The sequence below is a fragment of the Camelus ferus genome, chromosome X (assembly GCF_009834535.1).
Source record: "Camelus ferus isolate YT-003-E chromosome X, BCGSAC_Cfer_1.0, whole genome shotgun sequence".
In the NCBI taxonomy this organism is placed as follows: Eukaryota; Metazoa; Chordata; class Mammalia; order Artiodactyla; family Camelidae; genus Camelus; species Camelus ferus.
Window position 1 is genome coordinate 20119207 of NC_045732.1, and position 22383 is coordinate 20141589.

At 48.3% G+C, this 22383-nt stretch overlaps 1 protein-coding gene across 3 annotated transcripts in view; it reads right to left on the reverse strand.

Annotated features, from left to right (window-relative positions):
- The window catches only part of NHS (NHS actin remodeling regulator), a 339250-nt gene that overhangs the window by 96716 nt on the left and 220151 nt on the right, over positions 1-22383 (reverse strand). The window contains exon 1 of one of the 3 annotated variants that reach the window (XM_032475420.1): positions 7039-7120. The exons of the other annotated variants lie outside the window; for them this stretch is intronic. Coding sequence (XP_032331311.1) covers positions 7039-7072 — 34 coding nt within the window. The 5' untranslated portion in view covers positions 7073-7120. Of the gene's footprint in view, positions 1-7038; positions 7121-22383 lie in introns of those variants that run through there. 3 annotated transcript variants of the gene reach the window in all.

Genomic DNA, 22383 nt, shown 5'->3' on the forward strand with positions numbered 1-22383 from the left:
CTCAAGGGACCACCCCAACATTTAGTCTGGAGTCATTATTCTCGGAGCCTTGCAGGCAGGATAACCTGGTGGTAAAAAGCCTGGTGCTTGGAATCAGACAGACCTGGGCCCAAGTGCTGGCTTTGCATCATCTGAGCTGTAATCTTGGGCAAGTTACACCAATCCTCTAAGCCTCATCATCTTCCTTATCTTGGGATGAAGCATAACAACTGTGCCTGCATCAGAGGGTGGCGGTGAGGAACAATCTGACAGAGATGAGCACGGTCCTGCTGAGCACATAATACAGGCTCATTAAATGGCTTTTAATATTAACATCCCAGTTTTCCCCAACCACTGGGACCCAGATCTCCTCAGCTCCCCCATGTCAATGGACGGGCCCCTCTCAAAGCCATCAGATTGATCATTTATGACTCAGAAGTACTGAGCTTTCTATCTTAACCACCAACTTGAGAAGACATAAGTTTCATTGCTTCTTTCCAGAAATACTTTTCCTTTGTGACCTAAATGAAACCACCGGAGGCTAAACAGATTAGAAGGAAAGAATACCCTGCGTGAATATTTTTTGAAGTTGCTAAAATAAGTTGTTGAAAACAAAGACCTGAGAGAAATACGAACATAAGCTACTGGTTTTATATTTATACCTGCATTCCAATATCCACCCGCTGCTACAGTTATAAAGCAGTGTATAAGATGTTGGGAAATGGACTAGAGTTAAAAACATCTTTTGATACTTGGTTGAATCTGCTTGCATTTTGCAGAGGGGAACTACTATTAACCAAAGTATGCCAAGATACAAAAGATGAGAGCCAGCCTCAGAAAAAGCGGGCTAAGACGAGAGGGAAGGGGGTTTTCATTCCCTGGGACTGACAGCATCATTTCCCCAGGAAGGACCCTGAAGGTTTTGTTCACATACTTCCAACCCCATCTCCTGATGCTGACGAAGGTGATGCTGATGACAGCGACAACAGCAAACATCTATCCAGTCCTTATCCTGTGCCAGGCACTGTGCCTTGGGCTTTATTTCTAAGACACCATTCAGTCTTCACAACAAGGGTATAAGGTTTTGCCGAAGAAACCACAGCTTAAAGAGGAATAAGCCCAGAATGCTGCGTCTCCTGGCCGACAGATTCCTACCAGCTCATCAAAGTAAGTCTCACCTGCTTCAGGGAGCCTCCTTCCCTTTCCCTCTTCACCCCCTCCTTCCCCGTTCACTTTTCCTTCGGTCATTCTGAAGCTTGATTTTGTTGTTGTTGTTTTGTTTTTTTAAATAGACACACTTGGCAGATGTAGTCATACACCACTTTGGTTTGACTGCTTTTTCACTGAGTGCTGGTTTGGTCTTTGGACGAGGCTGCAATACCTTAAAAGTAGGGGGAGTCCTCAGTTTTGCCCCCAATACAGGGCAGGGTGTAGGGAGATTTGGGACCTACAGAGTCTTACCCAGGCCTCAACATCTATTAAACTGCAGCGGATTGGACTTTTGCCCTTTACCAGGTTTCAAATTTCATAGTTATTTTCTGCTTGATACTTTGGACCAAGGGCAGAGAAATGTCACTGTTACACCGAGAGCTCCAGCCACAAGAATGTTGTGGAACAGGAAAGGAAGTCATTTTTTATCACTGAACTCAAAAGCTTCCCTTCCTATATGAATCAAGGGTGTATCTTTTGTCCCAAGGGTTTCTTCTGAGCCTCTCAGTGGCTGGGCCTGCCCCTCCTATAAAAGGAGAAGAGACAAAGAGAAGTGGAATGCGATTTGGTGGCAAAGAACATTTACCCCAAAGAAAATGGAGTGACTTTTAGCTTATCTGCTGTCACCTTGTTAATGTGATAATTGTTCTTCAAAATAAAATCTCCTCTTCTTGCCCATGATGTCTTTAGTGTGTGTTTAAAAAAAAACAGTGAAAAAGAAGCCAGTAAATGCCAAGAGGAGAGGAGCGGGGGGGTGGGGGGGGGGTGGGAAATAAAAGGCTAATCAAGAGAAGCTACAAATCCACTTCTTTTCAAGGAAAAATATTCAAAATACAATTATCTTAATTTTCCCAGCCGGCCATTTTGCTTGTTTCCCAAGGTAGGTGTGGAAAGTATAGAACCCCATGATCCCTGTCACCACTCCTGGCTTTCAGAGCAGGAGCTATTGTCCTGCAGAGTTGGGATGAGTAATTTATTGTCCACTGAAGCCCAGGGCCCTGGGGCTGTTGATGTGTGCCCCTGGCCTGTTCTCAAGCACACCCTTATTTCAAAATTCATCATCCAGCTTGAACTTGCTGGTGAAGGTTTCCAGGAATAAACACTTAGAGGGAAGAGGGATCCTAGTTGTTAAAGGCCAAGTACCATCCACGGCCAGCGTAACACAAAGACAAGATGGTGAGAGAAGAGGGATTTACTCTATCTTTAAAAATAAATCAAAACTTCCTCTTCACTCTAGTTGTTGTGCAGGGGGCAGAAAGGAGTACAGGTGACACTCCCGGGAGGCCTCAGTTCTGCAAAGCGGGGGAGACGTTTGCATCTCCCCCCTTACATTTGGCCTCTGGATGCTGAAGAACCAGTTCTGTGTTTCAGTTGTGAGAGGATGTGGCTGAGATTAATTCCCTTCTACGTCTCCTTCCTGCCATTTTGGGGGCCAGTGCTTGTCCCCACACTCAAGGTCAATGAGTTACAGCCACGTGCAAGGCCAGCATCCCTCAGGAGAGTCGAGTTTCTCAGTACTCCCGCTGACCCAAAAAGAGGCAGGAGGGAGAGGGCTATGCTACCCAACGGAGTACTCAGAAGCACAGGATGGCTTCAGAGAAGACTAGAAGATTCTGCCTGGAACACGGACAAGTAACTTCTACCTAAGCTTACATACAGAGGGGCCGTGCAGGGTAGAGAGTGTATAGACAGCAAATGACAGTTGCCCATAGCTTCCTGCAGCTTTATCCCTTCCTAATCTTACCATCCCTTCTACACCCCCTCCGCCGACTTACAGAAGGCAAGGATCAACCCAGTGCAAATAGGCTTTAATTTTCTGCAAAATATTAGCTCTATAAAAGGTATTTCCCTTGGTTTCAGAGACCAGGTACTTCTGTTTTAGTTTGGAAGATCAGAGTGAGCTCATTCCATTGTGTTCTGAAAAATCAGACAAAACAAACAAAAAGCCCCCACAAATATCCACACAAAACTTGATACCCCATAACCTATTTACCCGAACGCAATCGATTCAAAGGTCCCCTCCTCCATCAGCCACACTTGGCTTGCGGTGCCACCCCTCATGAGGAAGAGGTGGTCCCTCCTTCCTATGGATGAGCCCTGAGGTACTGTGGCCAGCCTTTCTGGTGTTCCTGCGTCAGTGCCCTCCTGACTTGGAGTCCTCAAGGGCAGGACTGTGCGTCAGTCGTGTATGAGACCCAGGGCCAAGCCTGGGGCCCCCTATGGAGACGCTGCTCTATAAAGGTTAGCTCCCCAGATGCCCGCCTCCTCCAGGGCCCTGGCCGGAGCCGAGCAGTCAAGGCCTCACCGAGTGGGAAGCGACCTAGTTGGGTGCTCGGGGAAGAGGCCAGGTTTGGGACAGAGCAGTTCAAACAGTCCACTGGGGAACATTACACAAGAGACAGAGACTAAGAAATTTCAGAGGAATTTCTCAATGGTGAGTTTTTGTGTTATGCTGAGTTTTTTCCTGGCTCGCCTCAGCATGCTCCATCCAGTGTAACACTTGGCTACATGCCCTTCCCTGGGCACACTGTTGGTATTTTCATGTCCCATCTGCTAGTGCCTCTGGAGGACATTAGGATAAGTGGGTTGATCCAGAAAGGACACCCACTGTCCTGGCCCTCTGCCTAAGACATGCAAATGGAGAGCGGCTTCCCAGCCGCAATGCTTTTGCCTCTGCCAAAGGCATATTATTTTAAATATGATCATTATCCGTAGCTACTATGGATGGAGCTGTTACTAGGTACGCGATGCTAAGTCCTTTGCCTGCATTCTTTCATTTCATCTTCACTTAAAGAATATACAAGGCAGATTGTACCATCTCTATTTTAGAAATAAGGAAGTTGCAATACTGTAACTTGTTCAAAGTCATACAACTGACCAATGGCAGAGTAAGGATTCCAACCCAGATCTGGCAGATACCAAAACCCATCTTCCCCACACTCCAAAACCAAACTATCTAGAGGATGAAACCCATAACCGTAAGCCCGCATAGTAAAACCAATGGAAATTACCAAAGCTGTTACTGTGAGGTAAATTTATAGCTATCAGTTCTCATATTTGTTTTTTAAATTAAGCATTCAACTTAAGAAATGGAAAAAAAAAGTTTAAAAATCTCAATTAAATGAATATAAACACCAGATAAATTAAGTAAAAACAGGAAACACCAATAAAATGAACAAAACAGACTTTGCCATAAGATGCCATAAGTCTACACCTTGCTCCCTCTGAAAGTAGAGTTCCCAGGGGTGAGCTAAGGGACCTGAGCTGACATTCATCCTGATAGGAAAGCTCTGTTTCTAGTAAATACGAATGCCCAGAGATCGGGGCAGAGATAGTGGCAGTAGCTGTTGGGCCCCCCGCCCCCGACTATTGGTTGGCAGAGGGGTCTGGGTCCTAAGAGCCTGCCTGATCAGCTTAAGTGGTTCTCACACCTGCCCAAGCCGGCAGCACGCCCTTACAGGCTGGATGTGACAGGAGCCTGAAGCCTGACTCCCACAGTCCTCTCTTCCTGAAGACCACACTGTCCCGTGAATGTCTACCCAGATACAGCTCATCAGCTCCAAGATCTAACACGGCTGGCACGTAGGGGCTGTGCCTGCCTCTAGGTTGGGGAGATTCGGCAGGGGCTGAGGAAGAAAGAAAGCAGAGAGTTTTATTTTTCCCTGAATTATTCCTATGCTTATAAGGCAATCGTATGAAACAATTGTTCCATGGCTTTAAATCTAGTAAATAAAACTCCCTTTGAGGCTCCGGTTTGAAAGATGGTGAAGATCAGAGTAACTACATTGTTTATGTAATAAACACACACCCAAAACTGTAACAGTTTTATAATGAAACCTGGTGTAATAAAATTTGTATTGAAGCAAAAAGCAGTCACTTTCCCCTCAGCTTTTATTGTGCCGAATGCAATACCTGCCAAGTCCTACTTGGAGGCATCCTGGCTGAAGGGCCTGGTCTACCCCCTGGTGAGCGGTCCCAGGCTGGTGGAGGTGCCCTGACCCTGCTGCTATTCCTGCCAGAGGATGGCCAGGTCCCCAGTGGGCTAGCAGCTCTGAGAAGGAGGAACCCCTGCCATGAGCCTGCCAACTTCCCACACCCCAGCCTACCAGCCACCCCCATGCCTTGGATCTTCAACTCCCCAAGGTAAAGCGGGTCAAGCGGCCCTAAATCTTCTCCCCATCTTTCTCCTGGAACACAGACTGGAAACGGGGGGCAGGCACTTATTTCTTCAACACTCCCAGTACTTGGTCCTTCAGGCCTGAAGAATACTGCCTGGCGGCTAGACACTCTCCCTGCGATCCACTGGTCCTCATGAGAATGTGTGACCTTAGGCCCTTCACTGCCTCGCTCAGTTCCTTGAGGGAAATTGGTGGGTAGAGTGGGAGTGAGGTCGCTACTTTTTTCCCTAAGTCAGTGATTCTCAGTAACCCTGCCTGCACACTGGAATCCGTATGGGGGCTTTTAAAATACTGATGCCTGGCTCCACCCCAGAGGTTCTGATTGGTTTGGTCCGAGTGCGGCCTGCACATCAGATAATGGCTATTCATTGTAAGTGTGTATGATATTTGGGATTTGGATTTGAACAGCTTCTCTCCTCCCAAATTCAGAAAGCGCAATGCCCTGAAGAAACTGACAGAGGTTCAGCGGCGCCCACCAGAAGCCACCTGGTCCACAGGCGTGCTTCCTTCCCCTCCTAAGAGGTCTTAGGTAACAAAGCGGAAACAGACCAGTGCCTCCCCATCACCACACCTGGAAAAGCAACTCAGAGGGCATGTTCTCAGACGGCATGGCGGAGCACACTTTCATGGAGCAGGGCTGCAGACAACCACATTGGTAATGGTGCGGCCAATGAGTGGCCCTTGGAGCTGTGCAAGGCATCAGGCTCCAGAGAGACAGGGGAGGCAAAATCGGAGTAAGGGGGCTTCAACACTCACGCTGCCCCCACCCCCTGCCTGCTCAACACGATGGGGGGGGGGGTGGAGTCTCTAGAAGAAATATAGGACAGGCCCTGTCCCTGCCCTTCAGGAGCCTGAGTCAAAACGGTAGGACTAACCATGGTGCAGGACGAATACTGCAAAGAGTTCGACACTTTTGAAATGGGGTTCAACTGTGTGGCCGACCTCCTGTGACGACTATTAGGTTTAGGACTTCAAAAGTCAAGTTAGCCCCTCGAATGGTTTACGGCCATTTAAGATGGAAGAGAAACTAGAAACTGGGGGACTTGAGTCTGGGGACTCCTAGTTCAGGGCTGTTTGGGGCCATGGGGAGATAAAGCAATCCCTCTGTGTGATCTCAGGATGTGGGCAGGATACTGAGGAATTCCAAGAAGAAAGGAGGGGGCAGGGTGCCAGAAGAGGAGAAAGGGACAGGCAGGCGGGGACCAGGGCCAGCCGGTGCAGGACGCAGGGACGCAGGCCGGAGCCCACCCAGGCCTCTTCCCCACAGCCCAGACCCCAGCCCAAGCCTCTTGCCCTGACCCTACCTTGGGCTGCCCTCTGGGCCCTCCTGGAAGACAGGCCAGTGTCAGTGCAGAAGAGGACAAGGGAGAAGGGCTTGTCCTCTCTTTCCTAAGTGGTCCAGCCCCTCAGAAGGAGCACAGAGTTGCAAACTTGGCCAGAAAGAACAGCCCGAAGTCCGCAAAGTTTAGGAGCCGCTGAGCACAACCGTGAAGGTCATCGCTGAGGGTCAGGCAGGGCCTGCCTCCCTCCTGCCGGCTGCTGTGAAAGGACTCCTTTTCTTCTGGCTGCCCCAGAATGGGGAGCTGCTGCGGCGCCAGCCCCTCTCCATCAGGCCGGCCTCCCCCAGCCCCCTCCCCGAGTCTGGCCTGGAAGTGCCGCCAACCCCAAATACCTGCGTTCTTGGGCAGGCAGCAGGCCAGAGGCATGCTTGGATTCCCGCTCTGCTTCTTAGGGATGGGCCTTTTCTTTTCTCCAAAGCCCTCTCAGAGTCCCGGGAGCAGAAAGCCGATCTCCTTAAGTCGGCAGGCAGAGCAGGGGGGTGGGAGGGCGAGGGAGGGCAACCTTCGGCAAGGAGGGTGGCAGACTTTCCCACAGCATCTGTGCTGCCTCTGGGACTCCCCCCTGGAGGGGGAGATGGTCTCACCCAAGTGCCGGGCCAGCTGCTAATCCCTGCGGGGTTCCTTTGAATGGCAAATCAGGATTCCGGGGCAGCCTCCGACACACCCTGTCTCCAGAGGAGGGGCTTAGCAGCGCTCTCAGCCCTGGAGGAGTTCAGAAGGCAGTGGTACTTTCTTCCCAGCCTTGCTGCTCCAGGTGCAATGGAGGGCATGGGGTTGGCAGCACTGGCATCACTTGGGAGCTTGTTAGACATGCAGACTCTCAGGCCCCGAGTTTGAGAAGCTCTGCCAAGTGCCACATGGCTATGGAAACCATTAGCACGCGACCAGAGGCCGGAAGCTGGACAAACACTAAAACCCAGGGAGCCATAGCAGCCCAGCCCAGCCCCTATGCTGACTGCCCAGTCCTGAGAAGGAATACACCCCCTTCCATCTCCCTGCCGCCACCCATTCTTCACACCAGGCCAGGGCTGGTTCACTTGGCTGTGAAAAAAAATTTAGGTCGGTGTAAGGCTGAGCTATTCAACAGGTCTGCAAATATTTGCACACATGCTGAAAGGATGAGGGGTGGGATACAACTGGAGTTTGCTCTTTGCAGGTTGCAAATCAATTTCTGATCCTCTCCCACCCCCAACACAAGGCACCTGTATCAACACGTTAGACTCTTGTGATGCCAGTAACAACAGTAATAGTACGTGGCAAGCATCCTTGAGTCCTTTCACAAACATCGACCGTCCTGGAGCCTCTTTCAGATCGCCCTCTTGGCAAGAAAGGGAGAACAGAAAGACTTCCACAGCTCTGCGCTAACAGCTTTTATGTCCTCATGGCACAGGCTCTCCCTCCCACCCAGCAACTGCATCCACGTGCGGAAGCTGGAAGGGTGGAGCGAAAGGGAAGAAGGGAAACTAACGGAGAGTCAGAGACTGTGCTTTGTGGTCCAGCAAGAACATGGAAATAACTAATCGCGAGGGAGATGGACTCGCTCTCTTCTCACACCGTCACCAGATTTCTGGCGATGGCGGCGGCATCAGCTCCCTGCTGCTGCTCCACAATCATGTGGGGCCAGAGCTGGAGTGGGTGACTTCACTTTATTTCTGAAGAGGATCGGAACGGTGCTGAGGTTCTGGGATGCACTAAGACGGCCCAAATCAACAGAGGGTTTGGCTGGAACCTGGAACCAGACACAGTTGTCAGCCTTCCAGGCATCTGTTAGAGGCATCAGCGGACGGCAGGGGCACTGCCTAAAATACTGCCAGCTGCAGGGCTCCTGCCTGTGTCCCCTCCCATTTGCAGAGTGTCAGGGCCCCGCTTGAGGGAAGAAATCAAAGGGCTGTGGAGAAGGCAGAGGCAAAGTGGGGCAGGGATGAGGACGGAGGAGAGCGAAAGCAAAGAGGGTGGCCCTGGGCTTTCCTGGGATTTGTGTGGGCTCTTGAAAGCAATCATGGTGGGCTTTTGAGTAGAAAAACAAGCTAAAACAGTATTTAAAAACCTTTGGATTCCCAGTCTTGCCTCAAACAACAATCACTCATAAAAACTCAGAATGGAAGGAAATGGTGCCATTGTTTTATTTTCTATGGGAAGTCATAATAGTTTTTAAAAGGTTAATCTCCTTCTCAGCCCTGTTTTTTCCCTTCCATTGACCCCAAGCTGAAAAGGAAAAATATTTGCACTTGGTGTTTGAAAACCACAGTGAATTAGCTTTTGTTGTTCATGGCAAAGCCACTATTTAGCTGCCCAGAATCAAACCAGATGTCAGGGAAGAAAGAAGGCCCCGCATCCTGTGAACTTGCCTTTCACCTCTGCAGAAGGGCTGAGGGGAGGGCTGGGCCAAGACGACAAAGTGGAGCGAGTGCGGTGGCCAGCACATCCAGCGTGCAGTTTCAATGCAACTGCTGGTTAGCTCTTTGTGGGATTCTGTCTGCGGGACCAGAATGCAGCAGCTCTGGGACCCCGGATGCATGATGCCTCTGGACTTCCAGAGGTTTCTTCTGTGGACCCTAGGCCATCAGCACCATCCCATAGGTGGCAGAGACCAAGGTGAGCAATAGAAAGTATGGCAGGGAGAATGAGGAGCAGAAAAAACACAGGCAGAGGTCAGCAGGACTTGCTGGAACACTCCATCTATCAGAGAAGGTGAAAAAAAGAAACCCGAAAAGGAAAAGAATATATGTTCTTTCTGCGGCCTTCCAGCAGAGTACGAGTAGATTAGTATTCAGTTTTTGCAGTCTTGTTTCTCTTTAGCACACCACCCACCACAACTCAAAGCTCAAATTAGGCCAAAAAAAATTCCTATGGGGCTTAGTCTGTCTCTCAGTTTCCTGAATCTAGCAGCGTAAGCAAGCAGGAAGGCCTCTCTACACTGGGACCCTTTTGATCCACTCAACAAACAGTTACTAAGCCCCCACTTTGGTAAGTAAGATATCTGGGTGACACCAGAGGCCCTGGATACTATTCCTGCCCATGAGAAGTTTACAGCCTATTGGGAGAAGATGAGACACACTCAAAACAACAACCATAAATCACAGCAACAGGTACCATTGTTCAAAGTGTAATGATGTCAGTGACTGCGCTTTCTGTTTACTAACTTAGTTAATCCTTACAATGACCCTGTGCGGTAAGTTCTGTTATTCCCATTTTACAGATGAGGAAACAGAGGCTCCGAAAGCTTAAAGAACTTGACCAAGATGACACAGCTATTAAGCTAGCAGGAGTCTTTGTTCTTCTCACTGCTGCAGCCCAAGAGCTGAGGACAGTGCCTGGCACTGGTAGCAGGTGTTCAATTAATATTTGCTGAATGAAGAAAGCAGCTGCCGGCGCAAGGAAGGGCTTTCTGGGGCCTTGGAGATGAGTTCTGACGCATGGCTAGGATTTATGCCAAGACGAGGGTAAAAGGCACACTGGGAAGAAAACAGAAAATGAACAAATGCACCTCTAAGGAAACGTGGCTGCTTTACAAAATAGCAAAAATTGTAGGAGGGAAGAGTAGTTAAGAGATGGACCCCTGAGTCAGAGAGACTGGGATCCTACTGTGACTCTGCTGCCATAAGTTATGTGAACACGGCTAAGTCAGGAGGCATTAAATCTCTCAGGGTCTCATCCTCCTTATTTGCAAAATGGTGATATCACCTACTATGGAAGAAACTATTAATTTCCTACCCAACCTTCCATATTTGCCTTCTCTTTCAAATTGATAAAAACCTCAATTTTTTAACTTGGTCCACTGCCATACAACCAAGAGGCTACATGTCCAGGCCTCCCTTATAGCTAGAGGCTTCTATCTGGCCAATGAGATCAAAGCAGCTGTGGTGTGGGATTTCTAGAAAGTCTCTTTAGAACACAAGTGTCATGATCCTTCTTTCATCCTCCTGTTTGGGCTAATGATGTGATGACTGGAGCTCCAGCAGCCATCTTGGGCTGGGAAGACGAGGACCGCGAGGATGGTGGATCCAAGAGCTGGAAGGAGCCTGGGTCGCTCATTACATACCGTCCCTGGACTTCTTTTACACAAGAGACAAATAAATTTCCATCTTTTTAAGGCCTTCATTCACCCTCAATGGATATATTTGTCTCGAAGAGTTGCTGGGAGGATTAAATATATATGTATATAACTGAATCACTATGTTTACAGCAGAAACTAACACAACATTGTAAATCAACTATACTTCAATGAAAAAAAAAAGATAATGCATACTAAATACAATGCTCAAACAAATCTCAACAATCATGTTTTGCTGTTCTTCTTATCACGACTCTTATCATTATCATTACAAAATCCAGAATATTCCCTTGTTCTGCACTAGGCTGAACCATCTCCAGTTATTTAATTAATCAGTTTGCTTAGAACGCCTTAGGATTGTGTCTTTCACGAGAACCTAGTCATGAGTCTTCCTATCACAGGGTCCCCGATAACAGAACAAAATATTTCTCTTTGAATTTCATCACCAAATCATCCACATAACCAATCATATTGAACATCTAGACCTGTGAGTGAAACAAGGAGGGGGAGGGGTTGGCAGGTTAACACTCCTGAGTGTGGGGACTGGGAAGCATTAATTAAATTCTAAGTTTGGTCAGATGTCCCTTTTTGGAAAGCTCCATGGCAACTCAGTGCCCCAAAAGAGACTCCTTTTTCCCAACCAGACAGACTTTCACATTTCAGGACACACAAAAGAAATTTGTGAAGGTACAATTTGCTTAAAAAGTTCTGAGAGTCAGCATAGTACACTGTACTGCAACAGACTTGCTGAGAACTGTGGATCTGTTTACTTACATCTCTGCTTCTTAGTGTCTTTGAGAGATTGTGTGGTTTGTTCCTGAACTTGATCAGTAACTGTTTTCTAAAAGATCTAAGGAAGGGAAGAAATGCCATGAGCCAGAATGCGTGGTTCCCACTGGTCAAAGGACTGGCTGCATGCAAATTACCAAGGAGCCACTTAGCAACATTATGGCATCTCAGGCCCCACTCAAGACCCCCTGAATAAGAATCTTGGGTTGCAGGGCCTGGGAATTTGTATTTTGAAAGCTGCCCTTGTGATTCTGATGTGTAGTTAGGTTTGGGACTGTTGTGAAATGCACTCCCTTTCCTCAACTGTCTCTTAGGTTGGGTTACTTAGAAGCCAAGTCCACAATGGGGATTCTTGTTCAAATGATGTCTGGAGGGGGTGCTCTCAGTGCAAGGTGCACAGAGGAGGCAGGATGCAGCAGGGGAAGGGACTAAGCAAGGGTGTGGCCTCAGCTGGCAGTCTGGTTCAGCCTGACCCCTCAGGGAGCTCTGAACTACAGATGAGAGCACAGGGCTGGTCTCACGTTGAGGCAGAAGGGTTGGCAGGACTAGCATTTGGCAGACAGCAATTCTCGGGGGAAGGGGCAGCTGGCGCCTTTAACAGCCAACACTCACAGCAGCTGGAGGAGTGCACCAGCTGGGAAAGGGGAGACGGGCAGGGCACCGACAGCACCACTCCCAACTCCAACCTGCTGGCTGTAGTGGAGTCGGCCTCAGCACTTCTGTGGCTTTTCTCTCCACTGAAGCCCTAATGTCTACACTCCCTTTGTCAATTCAGTCCGAGTTTACCTTTTACAGAGGGTCTTGGAGAAGAGTTTAGCCCGTAGGGCAGTTTTCAGAATCTGATATGGTCCTTTCAAGGACCAGGGCCACTGAGCGGGAACATCGGATTACCCATGCATCTGCTGGGATTATAATCTGCGTGCTAATTTGTGCCAGGAGTTGGCCCAGAGTCCATGTCCCTGAATCCCTCTCACGAATTCCAGCCATATTCACTCATTTGCTCCTTAACAAGTGACTCAGGGAACCCAGCCACCTGGCGGTCCATCCCCTCTTTCTGCTCCCTTGACAAATCAAGATGCAAACTACTGAACTTCATTTGGCTTGTTCTCCATGACTCCTAAATAGGTCAAATCACTTTGGAAACTGGCCAAAAGCTAATTTTGTATTCACCACTGACCTGTTTTATTCCTCTGGCATTTCAGGAAAAAAGTGGGGTGAATGCCTTTTCTCCTTGTTGGTCTAAATCCCCATCCCCTGGAATGAAATTTGCAGCCCAGGCCACTGTGATTTATTCAGAGCTATGGCTACTTTGTCAGTGGACTGCTACCCAAGCTTGCTGGCTGCCCATCTGCTGGATCCCTGTACATATGTGCACGTGTGTGGAAAACTAAAGGCCCAGCAGGCCCCAGTTGGAGCTGCCTTTCCCCACAGCTGTTCCAGCCTCCACCCGGCCTAATACTAGGGTCTGTTGAAGTCGTCCTTCCCACATGGTCAAGAAGTCGGGGGCATGGACGATAAAGCACACCTCAGTCCCCCATCTGTCAGTTGCTTTTCATCAAGAGATCAGCCAAATAGTTTATGTAGGACTCCATCCCCCTCTAGAGCCCCGCAGCTACAGGGTCTCTGCTCTCATCAAGGAAGTGCCGCCATTTTGGTTTTGTATGTTGGAGCCGAACCCCAGGAAAGGGAGCAGCGAAGGGAGCGAAGAGTGAAGAGTGCTGATAAAAAAAAAAAGGGGGGGGGATAATAAGCTCTCCTTCTGTGGGTCATTCAGATCCAAAAGGAAGCTCGACACTTCCAACCAGTCCAAGTCTGGAGCTAGAAAAATTAAAAAAAAAAAAACAGGCCTGGCTCGACTGGCTCTCTAGAAGTGGCTCTGTGGCAATGCCTTTATGTAATTGTAAGATGTCAATCTCCCTCCCCATCTTATCCCAGATTTCATCATTTGTTTTGAGACATTTAGTTGTTGTTTTCCCTTTCCTGCCTAAGCTGAGAACTACCTGCAGATCAGTCTGCAGGCTATCTGGACCTACCAGAAGGACAGGCGTGGTGATTTTAATAGGGCTCTGCTCCCTCTTCCCACTGAATCTGAAGCCACAATGTGAAGTTCCTCCTGGTAATATAGTAATGATAAAATGACTATTCTATTCATTCAGCAGATATTTACTAAGCACCTGTTAGGTGTCAAGCATTGTTTTAAATGCTTTGTGTTTGCTCATTCAGTTAATTCTCACAACAATTCTATGAGGTAGATACTAGTATTACCTCCATTTTACAGATCAGGAAACTGAGGTGCAGAGAGGCTAAATAACTTGCCCAAGGCACTGGAGGTGGTAAATGGTCCAGCCTTGGCTCCTAACTGCTATACTGGCTCACTCCAGTGACAGAGGTGAGGAAACTCATTATCCTGCCTCAGAAAGCACCATCTCCCATCACTCACATCCCAACCCTTGCTTTGCTGAGTGTTTCGGGGGAACGTTCATGAGCAGATTGAACTCTGTGTGTGTGTTTAAGTCCATGGGTGTGTGCATGCATGGGTGGCCAAATGCACCGTCTTATGCAGAGCTCTCCCTTGAGCCTAGATAGGGGTTCCCATTCATAATAAAGTTGAAAACAGGACCTGAAGCTCTTCACCTTGTGTGGCTCTCCACTGCTATTTCCACAAACAGGAATGGGAAAGCCAGTAACATACTCCTCTGGCAAGGCCAGGAACCCTCACCCTGGGCCTGAGCTGCCCCTCAGTACCAGAACCTTCTAGTTGGCAGGGGTTCCAGTTAGCAAGAACGATTATCAAGTACCTGAATGATCACAAGGAGTCCAAAGATGAATTCATACAAATGCAGATGTTTGGGGAGAAGAGGCCAGAGTCTGTGGAAGCGCAAGTAGAGCCCCCACGTTCCCATTTTGGGTCTTTTTACCTTCTAGGCTGGCACCCCCTCTTCCCCTCTCCAACCACCTTGCCTTCCTGAATCAAAACTAACCATACTTTACTTTGATTGATCCATCCTACCTCCTGATAAGGGTTTAAGTGTTAGCCATTCCTATGGAATTTGCGTTTTAATGGCAATTACTGGCCTAATGCTCATAGGATAAACCTGAAAAGGTAGAACTAGCCTATCAGTCACCAGGTGGGAGAGGATCTGGGCATGGAAGGGGCAGGGGGAGAAACCACTGGGCTTTCTATGATTCTAAAACTAAAAAGCTAACAGTTGACTTAAAATTTCTTGAGGATCCTAGTAAAAGCAAAACTATGTTTTACTCTGAGATGGGGAAGAACATTAAAACAGTCTTAAGAGCAAGACCATTCAGGGACAGAGAGAGAGCATGAGATAATCTCCAAGGTCCCTAATGGTTCTGACATTCTGATTTAACTTTCCCCCCTAGCTTTTGAGGATGCTGGGTCCTTCAGAGTGAGTGCTGAAGAGAAGGCTTGGCTTCCCCAAATCCAAAAGTATTCAAGATGGCAGCACAACTGCTGTCTTAGTTATGTACTTATTGACTCTAAGAGTTGAGTGTATTAATTAAAAGACATTTTGTGCCACTATCGTGTGGTCGTGGCTCCTCTCACACTCTGCACTGTGGACCTGGAGGCAGAAAAGTTAGGGTATCCAGTCCAATAAGAAACCCAGGAAAACCTCAGTCTTCTTATGTCCCTTAGCATGAAATCCCTTCAACCAGAATGGTGCTAGCCTTCACTGAGCTCCTGCTGGATGTGAATTAAGTTTATTTAGTTTGGCTACCTCAGATAAGGAAATTCCAGAAGCTTTCCAGTTCCTTTTAGATTTATTAGAAATGACATCATGCACTCAGATGCTGGATTCTTGATTGAGTCCAACACTATGAGAATGGATATGATGGAATGTTAAGACTGGATAAAAGCCTACACAGTCAACTTGGTGAAGGGAGAACACTTGAAGAAGATAAGAGTCATTTTCTCATCTGCCCACTTAATGACAAGACCCAAACACTTGACCATCCACAAAACTTGCAGGCATGGGACTGAATGGTTAGACTTGGAATTCTAGTCTTTTTCATTCAGGGAGTACAAGTAAGAGCTCCCCCGATGTGTAAAATGGAGTAGCTTTTCATTCTCCTGAATTTGAAATGGTTTGGTGATGATTTAATTCACAAAGAGAACAAAGTCTTCATGCTGTACCGACTTTTTTTGACTCTCTCCTTTAAGACTTGTTCAATCACTTTTGCTGCCTTTGAGTTATCAGATGCTAACCTCAGTGCTGCATCTTTACCTTGAGTGCATCTGACCTGGAACTTCATTCCACTGCTTTCCTTTACCCTTTGGAAAGCATAGCAATGCAAGAAAAGCAAAAGTCAAGAACACCTGCCTTAACCTTCCGACAGTGATGTGGAGTTCATCACTAAGAACTTAGCAAACTTTCCAGTGCTTGGTCCCAACAGGCACAACAGCCTGGTCTAAGTCCTTCATGGTGACATGCCACTTAAGTTAATGCCATGTCCAATCAGAGAGAGGTCCATTCCAGGGCTGGCTGTGGCCAGCAGTGTATTTCACAGCTGCATGAGTAACAATGTGAGATTATTTTACATCCATGAAACCATTAACTGAGAAGGTCCCGGAAACAAAGCCATGAGGGAACGTGCCATTGCTAGCTGTGGCTGCAGAGTGATCCTCCCTCGCCCAGCTCTCTCTCAGGCAGCCTAAGCAGCCTAGGGAGAAACCCACTGTGCTGCGGCTTTCTAGAAGGATGAGAATGCTTAACCTTTCCTCGCCAGGCTTCTAAGCACTGAAGAACCACAGGATGGGATGGATAAGGAAAGTAGAGGATGAAGTTTAGATCTGCTCTGTCCAATATGACAGCCACCAGCTCAACCCCGTCTATTGAGCACTTGAAGTGTGGCCCATGGGAAGAGGAACTGAATTTTAAATTTCATTTAAAGTAATTTTCATACTGACACTCTATTCGATTATAGGAAGAACTTGAATATGAATGTACTTTTTCAAATTTTGTGGAACTTTATGAAATCTGAATACAGATCAAGAATTTCTGATGAAAATTTAGCATCTAAAATGAGATGTGCTCTAAAAGAGAATACACACTGGGTTTTGAAGACTTAATATGAACAAAGAAGGTAAGAACATGTCTAATATTTTCTATTGATTTTATATGATTTGATTTTTTTCATGATTATATTTTATTGATTTTATACGCCAAAATGATAATATTTTATACATACTGAGTTAAATAAAATACATCATTAAAATCAGTTTCACTTGTTTCTTTTTCACTTTTTTAAGTGACTACTGAAAATTTTAAACTACATAACTGACTCACATGGTATTTCTAATGGACACTGCTGGCTTTGAATGAGCCGAATCAAAACATTTCAAATCATTTTTTTGCAAGTATGGATTGTAAGTTGAGAAGAAAATCTTGAGGTTTTAATCAGCTAAGAAGTGAATTACCTCATGGTGCTTTGGAGGAAGTTAGCACAACCTCTCCCTCGGTGAGTGGGCCAACTTGGGGGCATCTGCTCACTGGCGGTTTCCATGCTAAAGCTGGGCTGGTTGGAACGTTCTAGAACAGTAGTTCTCCAGTTTTGGTCAGGGGACCCCTGGGGGTCCCTGAAACCCTTTCGGGGAATCTGCAAGGTCAAAACTATTATCATAATGATATGAAGACATTCCTTGCCTTTTTCACTCATTCTCCACTGGGTGACATCTGATAGCACACCAGCTGGAACGTACAAGCAGATACTGGAATCCTGTGGTCCTCTGTTAAGCCAGACTGCTATGCAAGAGATTTGTTTAAAAAAAAAAAAAAAAACAGGAAAAGGATGCCATTCTCCTCACTAACATTTGTCCTGGAAAATCTAGTGGTTTTTTTCCCCTCAGAATATTTTATTTAGAAACCTGTAGTGTATATAATGTAGAATATGTTCTTGAGTAGAAGAAGCCAGACACAAAAGAGGACATGTTACACGATTCCATTCTTATAAAGTTAAAAAACAGGCAAATCTCATCTATGAGATGAGAAATCAAGACAGTGATGGCCTTTGGGCAGGAAGGAGAGCCTGTGGGGGATGCTGGGAGCTGGTAAGTCTAGGCCTTGACCTGGCACAGGGGGCTAGAGGGGTGTGTTCATTTTTTACTAATTCATTGGCCATATGATTTGAGCATTTTTCTGTGTGTATGTTAGACCTCACTCAAAAGGTAAAAAAAAAAAGAAAAATCAAATATTCATTATTGTTATTACAGCATGCTCTGCTAGGCACAGGAGAGGACAAAATAGAATTTTCAGGCATGGTTTCTGATTCCCAGTTTCTGCCTTGACATCGGTCCTCCTGAGAGATAAATTGAAGTAGATGATTTAATTTGGGGGTGGGCAATTCGGGGTGGGCTGTTTTGCTCGGCCAGCACGAGGGCTTACTGAATTTACTTTGAGTGCTGCATTTCCTTCTCAGGCCCCACTGCTCTTTAGTACGCTCAGTGGCCCTGCCCCACATGGAAGCGACCTGCCTGACCCCGAAGACACCTGAGTTTGAGGCCTACAACATAAATGATGATTCCAGAGGAGACGGGAGCTATTAGGCAATGGAGGACCAGCTCACTGCACTGACCCTGCCGGCCAAGGGTGGGACTAGATGGGGCAGGGAGGGGGTGCTGGCCCAAAGAAGAATCACATGGTGGGTGGGAGTGAGCCAGGCTGTGTGCTGTGTTTGGAGGGGCCTTCCAGGGGAGATAGGGAGGAGACAGACTGACAGGCTGGGGCAGGTGTCTAGGGGATATTAATGTGATCTTACCAGCAGGCCCCTGGGACAATTCTCCAGTCAAGAAGTCACTTTTTGCCATCACTGCCACTTCCAATACCCGAGTTTCCCATCAGTGAGGACTCATGCTTGTATCCAGCTGTGGACATGTGTCTCTGGGAGACCCAGCACCCCAGCTCTCACCTTAATCGGGAGGAAGCGACACCTCCTAACCTCACCTGAGTTCCTCCCTCACCACCCCCAAAACACACAGAGACCGGGGCACAGGAAAGGAGGGGAAGCTGAGCCTCACCGGCAGGCCTGACTTCACTAACCTCCAGGAAGGGTGAGACGTGTGGTCTGGCTGCACACCCAAGAAGAGGAGAGCAGGGAGACTGGGAATAGGGGCTGCCTCTGCCTCATGCCAACTCCCTTCTGCCTTCCTGGAGAGCCAACCACACTGGGCTGGGGCCATCACAGAGAAGTGTCCCTCTGCCCTGGCCTCAGGACCCATGTGGCGCTCGCCCGTTCACCAGGCACACTGTAGCTCCAAGGCTGCCGACCCCGAGCCCTCTCAGACCTTCACTGCAGCCGGAGCACTCAGTGTGTGGCCAGCTGGACCACAACACCCCTCACATCCTACGTCTGCCAGGATCCTCCTTCTGGGCCCTGATGGCTGGGCCACCACGGCTGCCAGGTGGAGTCACAGTCCACCTCTGGTTCTACCTTGTCCCCCAGGTGAACCCCAGCAGCCTGGAGATGACCCACATAGGCCTGCCCCAGGCAGGGGCCGACTTGGCCTCGGGCCTGTGCCCATGCCCCACCTGGAATGAGATGAAGGCCGCCCGAGTTCCACGTGATTTTGTTCGGAAGTCCTGACTCCCATCTGGGCTGGAGAAGGGAACCCCGACCACTTCAAGATGACCACAGAAAGGTGGGAGCTGTCTTCCTAACAGACAGACCCATTTTCTCTTGTCAGCTACTCAGAAACGTTTGCCCAAATACCCAGGCTCACAAGCGTACGTCAACGTTTAAGGAGCCCTCGACTGAGGATGGATGATTGTAAACTGGGACCTCCGTGCCAGTGGCTTCACAGCCAAGGTATGCCCTCTCCTCATATTTTCAAGATTTTGAAATCTCTGCTGCCCTCTCAATAAATGAAATTTGGGGAGAAGGAGGGGTGGGACTCGGCCTGTGGAACAGTCCCTACTCACACCAACGCTGGGGTCTTAGGCATTCAGATGTGCTCAGTCCGATGGTCAAGGTTTGGGAGTGAAACAAAGTGGGAGGTTTGTGTGGGTTTTTAATTGAAGCCGAGCAGCTGCAGCCTCCCCGCCTGCACAGGGCCTGGCACCAAAGCACAGGAGCCGCCCTCTCTCAGGCCCTGACGGCTGTTAGACCAGCTCCTGCTGCCGGGTCTGCAGGAGGCCACTCACTGTCCCCCAGGGCGGAGGCCACTTAGAGTCAGAAGACATTATCGCTCAAAGAACGCTGCAGTCCAGTCCCCTCGTCTCGTGGGGGAGATCTCTGAGGAGAAAAGTCATTGGGTAGAAACAGAGCGGAGACCAGGAGGAGCCAAGATGGGGGCAGACCAGCTTGAAGAGGCAGAAATGACTCTTGGGCATCTTGAAAAAGAGATGGGCAATGAAATTTTAAAAAAATGATGTCACACAAAATCAAGTGACTAAGATTCAGAATCTGACCTCAACCTGCCTTTCCTTGTGTGCCCCCTCTGTGATGGCACCCGATGGCTTACTCAGCACGCCCACCCCTTTCCTCCTGGCCTAGCCATGTGTTCAGTTGTCTCCTGAATAGTCCCTGCTGGAAGTGCCATGGGTACCTCAGATTCATCACGGCCAGAGCCCCCCAGTCTTCCGTGCTCACCTGCTCCTCTCCAGGGTTTCCCGTCTCAGAGGAGAACACCCCCGTCTTTACCTCTACCACCCTAGCCAGAAGCCTGGGGCTGCCTCAGTCCCCACATCCCATCTGGTTCCAGGTGCCATCAGTTCTGCCTCCCAAGGAGCTCCGAAACCAGCCTCTTCCTTCACACCTTCTGACTCTCCCTCGGATCAGTTCTCCATCTGGGGCCAGGAGTGGGGCAATCTCTCCACAGGGTAGCCGATGTGATGTTCTCCCTAAAACACACATCAGCTCATCCCTCTCCTCAGCTGACAGGCTTCTCATGTTCCCACTGCTCACAGGCTAAAGTCCAGACTCCGGAAACAGCAAACAAGCCTCTCCACAAATGACCCTCTGCCGCCTTCCCTTGCATCAGTCCCTTCCTAGTCCCCTGCTCCCAGACACACCCAACACACTCTCTGCTCCGACCACTCAAGCCACTGTCCTAGTCCTTGACAGGCTGCTCGCTAACCTCAGGGCCAGATAAAACCTTAGTATGTCCTTTTGCCCGGAACATTCTCCTCCCCACATGATGGGCTTCTTTTTGTCATTCAGGCTTCAGCTCATGTGTCATGGGAACACTTGTTTCCCAGAGACCTTCCTGACCACTGACAGAATCTTCCTTACTTGGGCATTTTACGTCCCATTGACCTGTTTGGATTTTTTTCATAGAACATTATCTCTCCCTGACATTTTCTTGTTTGTTTGCTGTTGGTCTGTCCCCACTGGACCATAACCTCGTGGAGTGCTGGGCCATTCTTTGTCCTGGGCACACTGTGTCCCACCACCTAGAAGCAGGCTCTGCCCTGGAAGAATCTTGATCAGTGTTTGGCAAATGAATGTGTGGCACAGTGAGACGTCCAGATCTGTCTTGAGCCATAAACAAGGTGATTTGTCTCCAATGGCTACTTGTATTTTTATTCTCAAATGTTTTCCACTACGGGACTCAGGCCATCAGTTAATGGAGCTCCAGCTCTCCGGAACTCACGGCGGCTGGTAACAATGGAACCTGAATATGGCCCCGGCTCTTGTTCCTAATACTGATTTGTGTTCTGACTGTTGATTCAGCTCAAGTCCCTTTACCTCCTTAGGTTTCCCATTTTCTAAAAGGAAAAAAATTTCTCCAGCCTGTCTCACTTCAGTGCTCCAAGGATCAGCTCACCGTGATCTAAGGCTCTTGCTCTGATAACCTGATAACCCAAATCCCACTGCCATTCATTTCCTTCATCATTCAGTCAACAACATGCCTGTGCCAGGCACTGGGCCCGATGCAGAGGAGACAACAGTGAGGCAAGTTGAAAGGGCCTTGGACATTCCCTATGGTCCACAGGAGGAAGAGACGAGACCAAAGGCTACACGTCACCCGCCAGTGAGGTAAGAGTCTGATGGAGGCACATGGGTAGTGACAAGACCATGGAGTGGGAAGCACGGAGGTGAGCAATCCAGACGTGGCTGGGAGTTAGGAAATTGTTTTCAGAGGGGAAAAAAAAAAACAAAAACAAAACTCGAAGCTCAAACCTGAAGTCCTTGGTAATTCATATGGATTTCGGCACCCTGCCCACCCTCCTCTGGGGAAGCGGCTTACTGAAATGATCACTTTTCACTACATCCAACTGTCCATAGTTGCATCTGCCCCAGATAAAAGGCTGACTCAAACCAGAAAATCACAGTTACCATGTGGCTTAATTGGGCATGGTAATCAAAGAGCTGCGTGGCTCATTGGATATGCATTTTCACAACCTACTGTTCAACACCAGCAATGTGTTCTGCGTGTTCCAGGCCCCTCTGAAATCTGTGGAACATGGATAAAGAGAGTACCGATTCTCTGCTACAATGCTAAGAATATTAGGGTAGGCTAACTTGTATAACGAACAACCCCCAAATCTCACTGGCTTGATACAACAAAGTTCAATTTCTTGCTTATGTCACACTTGAGAGAGTTCAGCTGAGATGCCCTGCTCCATGCAGTCATTCCGGGAACTAGATATTGTGGTCTTGCCGTCCCCCATGGGCCTAGGGTCCTCCACCAGATTCTCTGCACACAGGTAATGGCCAAAGGAAGAGAAAATGTGGGGAGGACTAGAAGGAAAGACTTTAAGGACAGGGTTGATAGAGGATTCCACTACTTCTCCTCACATCCCATTGATCATAACTCCGTCACAATGTTCCATTTAACCACAAGGAATGCTGGGAAATGTAGTCTCTGTGTGTC